Raw genomic sequence first — 15,562 nt, forward strand, 5'->3', positions numbered from 1 at the left:
GCGCACAACGATAGGGATGAACGCGAAAAGAAGAAAGGGGAAGACGGGCGTCTTTCTTCTTCTCCCACGTCGCGCGATCCCGCGCCTTCACACGCGCCTTCACCCGCGGGCCAACCGAAACGACTCGCGTATACGTATATACATATTTTAATATGTACATGTAGGGGGGCATGCATGCACGTGCATGCATGCAGGCAAGACAAGGCAAGGCAGGAGGTACGTGGGTACCATCACATCGCCGGCATTTGCCTGCATCGCTCGCGGCGGGGCTGCGCCACCACCTTCTCCTCCTCCTCCTCCTCCTCCCCCTTCTTCTTGAACTTCGCATTCTACTTGCTTGATGGCATCATTTATCGCAAGAAAAATAATGAGATTAGGATAATCTACCACCGCGGGCGTTACCGTGCGCTTTGCGAAATTTACTTTCAAAGTTCTTCACCGGTACTTTCCGTTTCGCTCCTTAAAGTACTCGTATGTGTAAGTATGTATGTGTGTATATGTGTATGTGTGCGCGCACACGCGCGGCAGAGATAATATGTTATCGCCGTTTCGTTATCGCAGTCTCGTTGAAGTTGCTGGTGCTTCTCGTATCTTCGGCTCCGAGTAACCCTGAGGGTGTCCTTCGCCGCTGATGCTGCGGGCGGGCGAGTCGTGGAAGGGATGAGCTTCTTCTTGTTCCGCTGCGTAATATTATGCGCTTTTACCCCCGGGCCAGCCGAAACGGCTCTCTTGCGCTTGTACGTGCGTGTACCGCGTCATATTGGCATCTGCCCGTAACGCCCGCGGCGACACAACTCTTGTGCTTTTTCTTTTTCTCCCTTCGCATATTTTTCAATTGCGCTCGTTATAACAGAAATAGAAGGAGAAATTTAAACAAAATTGAGTATGGCGATATTGCGGTTCGATGGAAATGTCAACGACTCTCTCGCGACCTTTTAACGTATTTCATTTTCCAACTTGTCTCCCTCATCGTCGTAATTATCGTGTTATCTACTTCAGTTTTATACCTGCTTTCTCATTTGCCACATACTCTCTAGTACGTTATAGAATGAGCTTTATCGAAAGGACGGAATGCGCAAAGTTATTTTTATTTTCATCTTTGCGCTGAAAGTTTGTACGGTTACATTTTTAGAGATTTGGTCAATTAATATATATATATATATATTTTTATATATCCGTACGATTACGTATAATTCGTCAAATTAAAAATTCTCGTCTCTTACTTTTACAACTCATCTTCGTTCCTTCTGATTTATTATTTTTAAAAATAATTACTGCGAAAGAGAAAATTTAAAAAATATAAAAATGTCAATTATATATTCGCAAATAAAATGAGGCGAACATATTACTTTTGTATACCTATTTTATGTTGCCTCTTCTCTTTTTCTTTCCTACATGATTCTTGATCGTCGAGGGCTAACCAATACCGTTTTGTGTGTGCAGATATATATATATATATATATATATATATATATATATATATATCTATACGTATTATCCTACGTTCTGGCTGGATAGCCCATGGCGAAGCATACCCTTCCCCTCGTACACCTTCTTCTTTCTTCTTTTTTTTTCTCTTACTCCCCTTACTCACTTGTTTCTGTCCTTCTTTTGGCCGCCTCTCTTGTACATGTTGTTCCTTGACCGACCTTTTGTCAACCGTCTCAGCTCGTCTCCGCTCCGGGCAACTTTTCTTTCCGGATAAAACTTCGCGGTATATCCCGCTTACCTTCTCTCCTTTTCTTTGTTTTCTTGCCCTTTTCCCTTCCTGACTTACCTTTCAAATTATGATTGTTCGAGGAATGCAAGAGGAATATTCTACCGAAAATGGCTTTTATATAGTTTTTCTACTAATAACACTATCGATGAAAAGCTTAATTTGAGATTTGGCAATTTATTAAAAAATAATTGTATAAGAGAAGATGACGAAAAATGCAGATATTATTTCATGAATACTGTCTCCCGACATAGCTTGTTTTAATCTATAATTTAACATTATGTACAGTTTTTGGATGAGTTTTCATGCGATAGAGTTTAATTCCTGATTGATTATATGCTGCTGTTGATATATTGATAATCATGATATTATCGAGGGAAATACAGATCTAGCTGGATCAAAATAATTGTGACAATTTATTACTTATAAGAAATTTTTATTTAAACTACATTTAATATATTGTAGTGTTGTATTGGGACATATAAGACAGATATTATTTTGAAATCGATATTAGACGTATTAGAAAATTAAAAATGCTAAACGCTAAACTATTCTTTTGACATTTTGTTGTGTTATAATTAAATTAGGACTTAATAGTTGCAACTAGGGTGAGATTATACATTGGGTAATTATTAATGTTTTAGTTATTTATCTATTAGTTATATCTAAACCAAAACGCAACAGACTTGACCGTCTGTACAGTCATCCGTTTCGTGCTGTAGGGTCGGAGAACACGAGTTCGTGCAGATTCCACCATGGTGACGGCAATGAGTTCTGAATTCCGATTTAACTGTAATGGTAAAGAATTTTTAATTTAAAAAAATTTATTGATTAATGATAAAGAAGAAACGCTCTTTCCGTAACAAGTCAAAGGAATGACTTTTTCATAGGCTTTATTGCTACATAACAGGAAGAAACTTTAATGTTCTTTAATTTAGTCGTTTGTTCTAAAAATCAAGATATTGCTAGAAATTAATGAATGTCACAAGAGTTCTTAAAAAATAATTTTTCGAGATATGAATCTGTGTTTATATGATAAAAGATATCATTTGATAGAAATCAAGTAGAAATGAGAAATCGCGCATACGGTGTTATACATTTCGACGCGTGAAAGTGTTATATAAATTAATTTGTCAGACGTTTTCGAAATTTATAAAGTGAATTCCATGAAAGTATGCTGATCTGCTGACCTATATATCATATGTCGCGAAAATATTTATTAATTAACTAATATATTTATTGCGTTTATTTATGCGAGAGGATTGACAATAATTGTACGTTAATTAATATAATATAAAATATAAATATAAAAGATATTGGTTTTTATATATATAAATATAAAAAATACACGATACTTTGATTTATCAATTTGATCGATGTGCAGAAGTCTCTATGATATGACCTCTGTTTCTTTTTATAATCATATTTTAATTTTGTAAATATAGCGATGTGGTGTAATATTCTATAAAATGCGAACTTACCTACGCTGCAGCACAATGTACCCTGTTGCTGGCATGAAGTATCACTTTTTACCAATTCCTCGCACTTGTCAGGTACAACACAGTTCTCTTGGGGACATATTTCTTGTGCATTGGCATATTCTGAAAACAAATTCGTGATTTTGTTGAAATGCGCCTAAGATTCGAACATTTTCCTTTGCACCGATGATCAAAAATTATGTCAGGTATAAAAGGTGTAACAGGATATTTTGAAAGCAAACATGTATTTTATGTATTATTGCATTATGTGTTAATGCAGTTAAATAGTGTAGTTTTCTTTTATCAAAGGTATTGTAAAAGTAAACATGTATTTTCTGCATTAGTGCAGTCAAATAGTATTTCTGTCATACAAGGTTAAATATTAACTATTTGGATTAGATAACATTTTTGCTGTAGGTATAGAAAAACACACGCGATAGATAAGGATTCAAGGCCTAAAAAAATAAATTTACATAGCACACACACACATCTACACACACCCACCCACCCACCCACACACATACGCACACACACACACACACACACACACACACACAAATTTTAATTTTAATTTATCTCAATACCTATACAAGCATCTAAAAATGCTACGTAATGTATTTATTTCAGAAAAAATAGGTTAACTATCTCTTTTATACGATTAAAAAAACATAATGTTCTAAGAATGAAAGAAATATAACAGCAAAAAGAAATTTATAAAAATAAAGGACAGTAACGAGACATTCGAGTAATTTATATCCGGCAAGATTCCAATAACTCTGGCGCCTTAATTTGACGATGGTTTCTGGTAGTACTTTTAATGCTGAACAAAAAATTATATACGTCTTATAGGGCTAACTGCTCTGGTTTTCCAGATATACAGTGTTAAAGTTAAAAATAAATAATATGAATTTTTAAATAATATTTCAATTGTGTGTATATAAACAGTACACACGTAAGCGAGGGAGGGGCTACCGCACTTCCCCCGAAAGCAGGGGAAAGTGGGGGTGAATCTCGGTTCGCGTAAAAAGTGTATGCGTGAACTTTTCATGCGTGGAAAGTTTATATAAATTTTTAAATAATACTTCAATTGTGTGTGTGTATAAACAGTACACACGTAAGCGAGGGAGGGGCTACCGCACTTCCCCCGAAAGCAGGAGGGAGGTGGGGGTGAACCTCGGTTCGCGTGAAAAGTTGAAAACACGAACCGTGACAATGATAAACCTTGTTTCGCCCTATATTCAAGTCAGAGGAGAGAGGGTAGACCTCAAAATATCTTACGTCGTTTACGTTTTTGTCTCGAGTGGAAAAGGTATGCGTGTTCTTGTGTACATTATTTACCTGTAACATACAGTTTAACACTGTATATCTCGAAAACCAGAATAGTTAGCCCTATAAGACCTATATTATAATTTTTTGTTCAGCATTAAAAGTACTGCCAGAAACCATCGTCAAATTAAGGCGCCAGAGTTATCGGAATCTAACCATTTTATGCATTGATGCAGTCAAATAGTGTAGTTTTCTTTTATAAAAGGTATTGTAAAAGTAAACATGTTTTCTGCATTAGTGCAGTCAAATAGTATTTCTGTCATATACAAAGTTAAATATTAACTATTTAGATTAGATAAAATTTTTGTTGTAGGTATAGAAAAACACACGCGATAGATTTATCTTAATACCTGTACAAGCATTAAAAAATTAATTCTACGTAATGTATTTATCAGAAAAAATAGGTTAATTATCTATTTTATACGATTAAAAAAACATAATGTTCTAAGAATGAAAGAAATATAACAGCAAAAAGAAATTATAAAAATAAAGGACAGTAACGAGACATTTGGGTAATTTAAATATCCATCTAAAGTAATAAAACTTTACATTTTAATTTTGTTACAGTTTAATTTTAATATTAAACAACAGGTTTTGAATTATAATGAAAAAAAAAACTTTATTAGCATTACAATTAAATAATAGTTTTGGAATCAGATAATATAATTTAGAGCGTATGAAATCAATCTTCCTTTTTTTAAATCTCATGTGTATAAAATCTATGACACATTTATATTAGTGTTTCGAAAATATATATTAGTGTGTTATAATTTTTTATTTTATATAAAAGATGATCACTTACCAATGCAGAGCAGGACGGTCGCGAGAGCGACAAATATAAGCGTGCAGGATCTCATTTTTTCGGCGAGTAGAGGTGTCGGAGTAGCGTACGATTCTGACAGCCGGCGATTCAATGGTCTCACGTTCCCGGCTGCCACCATTATATGAACGCAGGCGATAGGTGTTACGAACACACATACATACACGTTTGGGTAAATGGCACGCACACACGGCCGGAAAGACCCGTTGTAACGCGAGCTCACTTCATTTAGTTTTGTTATCTGTCTTTATCATTACGTGATGTCAGATAACGCTGATTCAAGCCTCTACAATTCGTCATTCAATAGATAATCACATATTCTTAGGATAGGTGGAGCTGTAACGAGGCTTTGAGAGACTGACTCGTATCGCCATTTATTAATTTGTTGACATTTTCACGAGTCTAATGACATATTTGGCTTTGAGAGATTTGAATTCATTTCTCGTGCGCTTATTGCATTTACTCCATTCGAAATATGTGGTACCAGCATCGCAATCCTTTAACACGTTTTTGCAATATATTGATAAGTCGACTGGAGATAACAAACGAAAGTTTGTTAAGTCAATTGTGTCATAGGGGAAAGAGTTCGTTGTAGTGCACAAAACGGTATTTGCTATATAATTATGCAATATTGAACTTTAAACTAAAGCTTACATTTTCTCTTTCTTTAATCTTACTGCCGAATTTTTAATTTAACGACGTAGTATTATTCAACTTAATTAAATACATTTTAAGAAAAAAATGCAGCCATTTAGATATAAATTCATATTTGTGTCTCATATTTAACGCTAAAAATGCCCATTACATATATCTAATAAATATAAATAATTTTTTTTCTTATATTAATTGTAAATGCAAGGAAGCTACTTTTTTATAGATGTTGTTTGCTTGATATACCAAGATTAAAATCACGATGGTTGATTATATCTTTAACACGTTAAACAAATATTTTTTGTAATATTAATCCGCGGATTTGCGGAACATCACATAACAGATTTATCAATCTCATTTATCAATCTTCTACGGGTCTCATTATCTAGTATCATCAAATGACACCAGAGATTATATATCAGAATTTTACTCGTGGAAATTTTTGCACGTATTATGTGCAAAATTATAAAATTTAATTTATAGTAAGTACTATATATAGCGTAATATTTAGTATGTGCATATAATGTACATATCCTGTGCTGCTGCTCTAAATAATAATTTTAAATAATAATTAATTAATTACATCGGCAAATTTACCGTATCTTTATATCGCAAATAAAAATATAAATTAGTTATTTAATAAACAGGTAAAGAGAAGCATCTGTAAAAACAGAGATCAATTTTTGTGTGCAAAATAGGAATATACCAGCTGTATATTACGTTACTGATTACAGAAGATTTTTTAATACACGGACATAATTTCAGAGCAAAAGTATAAAAAAATAATAGTAAATAATCTTTATATAAACGTTTGTCTTATCTATTTTAGAGTTTAGTATATTTTACATTTGTTTTAATTACAAAAAGTACTTAAAATGATCATCTTGAGATTAAATATAAGTCTACAAATAAATTATTATTAACTTTTTTAAAGAAGGTTTTTTATTAGAAAATGTTTATCGTTATTTTCAACAACTTTTTTTCAAGATAGTGGTAGAATATGCTAATAACTATTAATATACATAATTAAGATGTTTCTACAAGTAAGAGAGCCGAAAAGATTTAAACTTCACAATTAAAAAATTAAAACTTAATTAAATCAGGTAATCAAATAAAATAGATTTTTTCATTAGATCTTTCATAAGATGGATCAATTCAGATCAATTTATTATTGAAAAGATTGATTCATTATCAAGCACTCTACAAACGATTTTATCATTCGATTTTATCATCGAGATTGATATCAACCTTGCTCTTTTTAACATAATCGACAAACAATCATAGCGATAAAGATTACCTGGAAACTTATTTAGTCCTTTTAAGTTTGTAAAGTAAGAGATAGGACGTTTGAACGTTTCTATTTTTTTTGTGAAACTAATTTTTATATTCATATTATTATTCGACTTATTAACATATTTAAAAACAGCAACTATATAAAAATATTATTTATATGAATCGAAAATATAGTAAAGATGATTATAGCAGATATTATTTAATTGTAGAAATAAATAAGATTATTTTGTAGTAATAAAATAAATATACATATATATTATTATTTCATTATTCTTTATCTCTTTATTAACATTTTTATTTTGTATTGCTATCGATGCGCTCAAGCGTCCGTAATTTAAAATTCCAACAAACATATGGCGTTTTTTGTTTAACTTTTTATTAATTCCTTCCAAAGCACGATACTCATTGCTGCAGATGTTTTTAGCATCATTTTCTGTTTCTTAAATAAAAACGGTCGAAGATATGTTCACATTACGTCCTTGGAAAGAACATACTTGAGATCTACACCTCTTAACATAGTACAGCTTTAACTTAAACGAACGATGGAATAATAAGTACTTACTACTGATGGGCTTCGAATGTATATACAAGTTGACTAAGCCGAAATTTTTAGGGCGTAGTAAGACGGTAAGCTAATAAAATTATGTCACGCTAATATTTAATCGACTGAATTCCTAACTTCTTTTTAAATTGCGCGATTCTGTTTTTACGAATATTTTTTTTACATTTGAGCCAACTTCATTAATTTTATTTAAGACTCAAAATAAAAATAAATTTATTAGCGCCATTTCCGTATATCGTTTGGCTTGCAGAAGAGTTAAACATAATAATTTAAAGTATGGAGATGAAAGGAAAGAAAAACCAGCCGTCGTGACACTTACTGCCGTAAAAATTTCCCATTTACCTAGCGTTAAAACCTAAATTTGTATGTACAAATGGATAGACTTTATCAGTACTGAGCATAGTAGCGTACATTACACGTTATTAATATTAGAATACTGTACACGATAGCACTTTCGTGAGAATTAAAGATTCGTATTGACTAGAAAATGAAATCTTAATTAAACGTCCAGACAAAAGTGACGCGATTATACACTCGAGTTGAAGAGCGAAATTATCGATCTTGATTATCTGAAGAAAACAAACCTAACACTTATACGTCAATTATACATTTCTCTCCTCGTGCTCGTTTGGCATTCGCTCCGAGACGTCCGTTATCGCCATTGCTCTCGTCTGAAAAACAGATTACTTACGCGCGATATAGAGTCCGCGGGGGATATCATTTCCGATCGCTACTGAGCTTTGCGCTCAGCGTGCAATTTTTCATTTGTCGAGTTTTTCTGCGCAAGGTATAAGGAGACACGAGATCTATGCGCCTCCGATACACGTATGTCTAAAACTAACGATTGTACATTTTCTGGAGAATCTGATTTCGCGCGAGGCGTCATGCCGTCGGCTTCGTTCCTACTCGGAATATTTCCGACAACGTCGTTCACATCCCAGGGGATTCGCGCCATTTCGTATCACAGTTAATCAAGATTATTTATGCACCAGGTCGATAGTCCGCTATTATATTCTTCAGGAACATGTAGATATCCTTGAAGGTTGGTCGCGATGTTTCATCTCTTCTCCAACATGAACACATCATCCGATAGACCTCCTCCGGACACATCATTGGTTTCGGTAGAAATACCTAAAATACAGGTATTTGAAGTTAAACAGCAAATAATAACCAAAAAGTTTCGTCGAATTTTTATTCACGGCTTTTGTGAAGTGCAAATATTTCAATTATATAATTACTTCGTGGAGTTATTTTTAATTAGTATACGACTACATGCAATATGTACGAAGTTGGATTGCGTAAGATTTGACTAACCCGAGAAAAAATGATTAGATATAATTACATATGATTATATAAAATCGACATTAGATATAATTAGATAAAAAAAATGGCCCGATATAATTATATATAATTGTATATAATTATATATAACCACATATAATTATACAACCATATATGGTTATATATAATTGTATGTGGTTATATGTAATTATATACAAATTATATCGGGCCATTTTTTATATCTAATTATATCTAATGTCGATTTTATATATAATCATATGTGATTATATATCTAACATAATAAATATTTTATATATATTAAAAAAGAATTCTGTTAACTTTTCGATTAAGGAATAAATTAAGTGTATATTTTTTTCAAAAGCCAGAATCAAAAGTGAAATGATTTACATATAACTTGGCGCTGCTTGGCGTGAGATACTGCCGTGTCTCTTGATACCATTCTTATACCACTGTTTGTCAAATTTTAAATACGAGAAATAAATCCTATCGGATGCCATCTATCGGATAATCCGAATTTAAGTTTATATATGGTTATATATAATCATATATAATCTACATGGATAAATGCTTAATTCTTATATATATATGTATATATACTTTATATATAAATTATATGAACTTATATATAATCATGTCAAAATGTATGTGAAACTTTATATATATATATAGGATTCGTTTCTCGTATTTAAAATTTGACGGATAGTGGTATAAAAAGAGACACGGCACTGTCTCATGTCAAGCAGTGCCAAGTTGTAATATATGCATGGAATAAATCATTTCACTTTTGATTCTATAGATTTTGAAAAAAATATACATCTTAATTTATCAATGCTTTATTATCGAAGTTAACAGTTCTTTTCCAATATATATGGTTTATTCATATGATCTATTCACTATATACGGTCATATATGATTATATATGATTACATATAATCATATATGATCATATAGAGACAAAATTCATATATAATTGCATTATATATAATCATATATATTTATATATAATTATATATAATTTTTTTTCCCGAGTACGCACACATGACCTGCAGTATTATTTTATAATACTGAATTATATAATATTATGTAACGAATTTTTGAATTTAATATCTATAATATATATAAAAACGATTCAAATAAATTTTTAAATTTAGGATTAAATATCTGCAGCATATATGACGACTTGCGAATCTATATCTATACAGATATAGTGCTATATCTGGTTGTACATAGGACAAGATTAGGCATATTAATATGTCTGGCTATATATGACTTCATATATAGTTGTATATAATGTTATATCTAGTTATATGTAGGGTGCACTACTCATATATCATTATATCTGGCTTCACATACATTTACATACGATTAGATATAGTGCTATATCTGGTTGTATATAGCGCCAGATTAGTCACATTAATATATCTGGCTATATATGACTGCATAGTTGTATATAATACTATATCTAGTTATATGTAGAGTGCACTACTCACATATCATTATATCTGGCTTCACATAAAATTTTATACATTTATATACAAGTAGATATGGTGCTATATCTGGTTGTATGTGGGACCACTGATTGCACATGTGGCCATGTATAATCAGATATGACCCCATATAAAAACATATATAATTATATATATACCAGATATAATTATATATGATTATATCTAATCATTTTTTCCCGGGTAATTTGTAATATATTAACATTCTATCATCAAGCAAAATTTAATGATAAATCGATGGACTCGGAAATGATTAATTGATGAATAAAGTGATCAAATAAGATGCTTACTTGTAGCTCCGCTCCGTAATACATATGCTCGGCATTCTGAATAACTTGATCATTTGACAGATGCTGAAAGGGCTTTTCCCTAGCCAGACTCATTACCTCCCAGAGTGTCACGGCAAAAGACCATATGCTACTCGAACATGTGTACCTATCCTAAAATTAAAATATTGTTGCTGTTTACTCTCGACACGCTATTAAGATTTATCACGTATATAAATATATACATTTATTTCACAAAGTACGATTTTAATTTTATAGCAACAGATTCTTTAAAATTGAATCCGAAATCAACTTTTTTTTTAATGAAAATGATGAGCCTCGAATAATATTTGTTTCATAAATAATAATAGAAGAAATAGATTTCACGGTTTTATATGTGAAAATTTGCTTTATTTGATTTTTAGTTTAAACTTTGTATGTGCGTTACAAAAATATTGGAAACCGGGATTAAATGGTAATTTTTTTCAATTTTCGTAAATTGATCAAAAAATCTATAATTAAAATTAAGGATCTAAATTATGCTATAGAATATTGCGGCATGATTTTGATAAAAAAAACTATAGAGACACTTGAAAAAAAAACATAAAATTTTAAATATATTTACCAATAAAATGCTTTCCCACGGTAACCATCTAATCGGCGCGGGTGGTCTACCTCCTATATCGCTGTAATCTTTCTTGTAAAGATCGCTGCACATGGCTATATCGGTCACTTTCACGGTGTAAGAACGACCTACCAGACAATTCCTAGCCGCCAAGTCCTTGTGCACCAAATTCTTCGATTCAAGGAATCTCATTCCCGATGCTATCTGTGTCCCCATATACAGTAGACAACTTTGACTAAAAACAGTCAAACAGATTATTTTATATACGAGAAATTTTTGTAAAGCAAGCAATGCAGATGATATCTAAGCTTAGTTAATTGTCAGATAAAGATCATTTCAAAGAAGATTTTACCTAAGAGCTTTTAGATTGCAGTTTGGCCTGAGCGTTCCCGTGAGCGGTACACTATATTGAAGATAATGAGCGAGATCACCGAGTTCCGTGTACTCGATGATCGTCCACGGCACTGGCTCGACAGTGCAGACCCCTAAGACACGTGCCACATTCGGGTCGGATAGACACGATAGAAATTGCACTTCCCTCATCTGGTCTACTGCGTTGTTAGTTCGAATGTCGCTGGTACACAGGGGTACGCGAGCAACAACTAATCTGGGAGCGCCAGATATGATCTCGTCTAGACCAACAGCTTCGCATATTATAGCCTGCAAATCATACAATACTTTTAGTATACATATGTCTAACGTGTGATAGGTATCGCGAAATCATTTAGTGATTTTTTTATCTTTTCCATTGGAATAATTCTTTATCTCAATGCCTATGTTTTTCAAGTCGATATTTTGTTCAAGTCAAGTTTAAAGTTTGGCGATAGTAAATAATTGTCCTTATCAGTTCAAAAACATTCAAGAGATACGGATAAAAATATGTCGACAATGTTATTTATACATGTTCGAGAAATTGCGCAGTATTGCTAGAAAGAAAAGCAAATATATATATCAGGATACATACATGTCGTTTAGATAAATATGTATATTACATTTCGTCACCGCCCGCAGCTACCATTAAGTGCAAGCGAAACGGTCACAACGCGCATCCGTCACAAGCTGCGGGCATATTTATACATGTCGTATCTCAAGTGCATAATTAATTAAGACCATACTTTTCCATGGGTTTTCTCTCAGTTTTTCTTTAATATTTAAATTCCTTTTTATTACGATATACGATACGTGTGAAGAAGATGCATATTTTGTGCCTTTTGTGGCAATGGATGTCCACATACATAAGAAAGTAGGAACGTTTATTGAATAGCTTCTATTGTTTTTTGAATTGTTTCTTTTTGCATAACTTCAGTTGAATTTTTACACATTACTTATATAACAAACGTTTTCGTAAGAGATATCGTACCTCTCCTATAGTTCTGGAGCCAAGTTTCTCTGTCGTTCGTAGGCACTGACGTGGTATATTGGTTGGCTCTATTTCCTTGCACTTGTACGGCTTGTTCATGCTGGGTGCGATGTTCCAACTGACGACAGGTGCTGGTATCTGTAATTGAGTAATTTTTTTTAAAACTTTTCGTGATTCTTTCCTATCTTCCTCTCGCTCTCAAAACAAGTTCTTTGCAACAAGATAGAGGAGTCGACGTAAATTGCGCTTTCATATCGAAAAATTAAAGTTTGAAATAGCGGCAAGTTTGATTTCCCGTCCCGTGATGTACTTTTCCTTTGCCCTCGCGCGCGGCGCAATCAGTCAAATGCACCGTTAAATTGTACGATATACAACTAATATGTACCTTGTGCTTCTCCTTTGGCGCTGTATGCCAGCGTTTCGAGTGAACCTGATCGACGTCCCTTTGGTGATTGGGCGTAACCGCGATATTGAGTTTCCTAGTTGGACTGCTATAACTTTGAAGGGTTCTGTAATGTTGGGAGTGACGAGCCGGCGAGTTAGTCGGCGACGAGGAACAGCTGGATGGACCGACCGCGGATTCCGGTCTTGCGTCTAGCCGTACATTCTCTTCCGAAACTTCTATGTTCTTGAAATCTTTCGGGGTCTCTGAAAAACAGCACCGTTGTTGTTCATTCTCCATTTTTCCCGATAACAACGGCCATTTTTAGCATGGCAGCGCGTTATTATTAATTGCGATTAGTATGCAGACAATTAGCATGACGCTAATGCTTACTCACCGGAATTGGCTACAATCGCATACGTGGATTTGTATTGGGGACTGACGAGCGGCGAATTAAATTGCTCCATCGTAAGTGACTCGTGCATACTGACGTCTTCCGGCATGTCAGGTGAAACGTGATTGGCAGTTTCCGCTGTCAGCATCCCACCGGGTGTTAGATTTAACAGAAGACCCTATAATAAATCGTAAAACTTCAGTTTATTTCAATTCATCTCAAGTTATAGTTATTTCTAAATCTCGAATAAAACGTGATTTTTCTCTACCTTCATATTTATGGCAAAACCAAATGGATTTTTTAACACCGTCGGGGAACTCTGTAGTTTTTGTCGTCGATTTAAAAATAGGATGATGAAGAAGACCAGCAGGAGCAGCAGTATAATGGCAGTGAGGACACCTATCAGTACCTCCAGATATTCTTGGCCATCTCCTGGTGCTGTAACTATACAAATTTATAGGGATACACGGAATACGTGACATCATTACTACATCGAACAACGTGACAAGATATATATTTTTTAATACACATTTTATCTATTTTCAAAGTCTAAGGACTATATTTTTCTCTCTAAACTAATGACTAGAATTTAAAAACTTTTTACGGAAAATATTTTATTTTTCATAAAAGAAGCTAAATTCCCTTTCTTTACAACCGTTATTATTAATTTACATCGCAAAAGCGGTGCTTATCCTTTGTCGTACACTGTCCGTGCCAAGTGTCTCGAAGCCACGGCAGGACGACTGCGCGGATTTTTTTGCAATGGAAAAAAATAAGTTTGTCGAAAGTAGTGATCAAAATTGTTCGACGATTTTTCTACGATCAAGTGCAGAATAGGCCAATAAAGATAAAAAAAAACCGTAACGATCGAATGACTGTTAAAATGCCAATTTTGCACTTAATTTAAGAAAGAATCGCTGTACGAGTGCCAATGTGAATGAGGAAATCTGGATTTCAAATGACGTTTCCTCGGTCGTACAACGTATAGAAAAAGAAAATTGCCCCAAAAGAAGTGCAGAAACGCTTTTAATTCCCACTTTTATGCTCACGCGTACCTCCTTCGCTCGTGCTCCCATTTTCCTCGTTTCTTACTCCTTTCGCGGTTTTATCCTTTGTTTTTGAGAGAACAACGGATAACGGTATTAAGAGAGAAAACTGTGTGCCATGAAAACTGTGAATCCAGCATTATGCACATGTATAGCGTTTAAGTCTGTTAGTATCGTCTACTTTTTTTCTTACAATTTTTGGTTTTGCTTTTTCAACGTGACGCATTGTTTGCCTACATATCTACGGCCTATTATATTTTTTCGATCGAGTAATGACAGACAGCAACTATTGTTGCTTACCGTTACTTTATTTGCAACCGCACATCGAACCGGATTTCATATTTAGCGGATTTCATATCGCCCGTATTGGATGATAGGATTTTCGAGCGCTATTTTGGTGCGATGCTATTGCATCCGAATCGATTATTTTCGTCCGGCTCTGATATTTTTTTTATTTATCTTGTTTAATTTCGTATTCCTTCATTTATTGTGTTTAAGCCATTCACACGGAGATGGGTAGGTTGAAATTTTAAAGAAGCTACTTTTAACAAAACTATTTCAAAAATGTTTTTAGTCTGTCACTAAAATGAAGCGGAAGAATATCTGCTCTTTGATATATGTCTCTTGTGTATTTCTTTTATCATAAAAATTTTCAGAGTAGTACATTTAAAATTATCCCCTTTTTGATCTCACGAGCGAAACATTATCATAATATTCGTTTTAATATTCATGCACTGTTAATACTTGCGAGGTACAAATGTAAACGGATGATATTTTAAGTGCGACAATAAACAAGAAGGTTTTTACATAGTTTTTAAACAATTTTATATAATAT

The 15,562-nt window shown here is 33.3% G+C and overlaps 2 protein-coding genes across 3 annotated transcripts in view; both read right to left on the reverse strand.

The window, feature by feature from the left end:
* Positions 1–2,158: 2,158 nt before the first annotated feature.
* LOC112455433 lies at positions 2,159–5,477 on the reverse strand. The gene is made up of 3 exons (XM_025017335.1): positions 5,324–5,477; positions 3,199–3,318; positions 2,159–2,507 (listed from the first exon to the last, which is right to left on the reverse strand). Exons 1-3 carry the CDS (start codon positions 5,460–5,462, stop codon positions 2,383–2,385), a joined length of 384 nt encoding a protein of 127 aa, XP_024873103.1. The 5' UTR covers positions 5,463–5,477; the 3' UTR covers positions 2,159–2,382.
* Positions 5,478–7,546: 2,069 nt separating this feature from the next.
* The window catches only part of LOC112455435 (discoidin domain-containing receptor tyrosine kinase B-like), a 78,924-nt gene continuing 70,908 nt past the window's right edge, over positions 7,547–15,562 (reverse strand). Inside the window, exons 10-17 of one of the 2 annotated variants that reach the window (XM_025017338.1) lie at positions 13,950–14,119; positions 13,685–13,859; positions 13,291–13,553; positions 12,906–13,043; positions 11,898–12,205; positions 11,546–11,780; positions 10,945–11,094; positions 7,547–8,978 (exon numbers count right to left, since the gene is read on the reverse strand). In XM_025017338.1, the coding sequence (XP_024873106.1) occupies positions 8,829–8,978; positions 10,945–11,094; positions 11,546–11,780; positions 11,898–12,205; positions 12,906–13,043; positions 13,291–13,553; positions 13,685–13,859; positions 13,950–14,119 (1,589 nt within the window). In that variant the 3' untranslated portion in view covers positions 7,547–8,828. Of the gene's footprint in view, positions 8,979–10,944; positions 11,095–11,545; positions 11,781–11,897; positions 12,206–12,905; positions 13,044–13,290; positions 13,554–13,684; positions 13,860–13,949; positions 14,126–15,562 lie in introns of both variants that reach the window. The other variant, XM_025017337.1, reaches the window with a different exon arrangement.

The sequence above is a fragment of the Temnothorax curvispinosus genome, unplaced genomic scaffold (genome assembly GCF_003070985.1).
Source record: "Temnothorax curvispinosus isolate PA1 unplaced genomic scaffold, ASM307098v1 QBEX01006086.1, whole genome shotgun sequence".
Classification (NCBI taxonomy): domain Eukaryota; kingdom Metazoa; phylum Arthropoda; class Insecta; order Hymenoptera; family Formicidae; genus Temnothorax; species Temnothorax curvispinosus.

What these genes read in the sequence shown, in the direction of transcription:
- LOC112455433 (XM_025017335.1), bottom strand. Translation starts at nt 5,462, where the DNA reads ATGGTGGCAGCCGGGAACGTGAGACCATTGAATCGCCGGCTGTCAGAA. An exon ending in GACCGTCCTGCTCTGCATTG is followed by an intron (nt 3,319 to 5,323) that starts GTAAGTGATCAT and finishes ATTTGTTTTCAG; the next exon opens with AATATGCCAATGCACAAGAA. An exon ending in TACATTGTGCTGCAGCGTAG is followed by an intron (nt 2,508 to 3,198) that starts GTAAGTTCGCAT and finishes TTACCATTACAG; the next exon opens with TTAAATCGGAATTCAGAACT.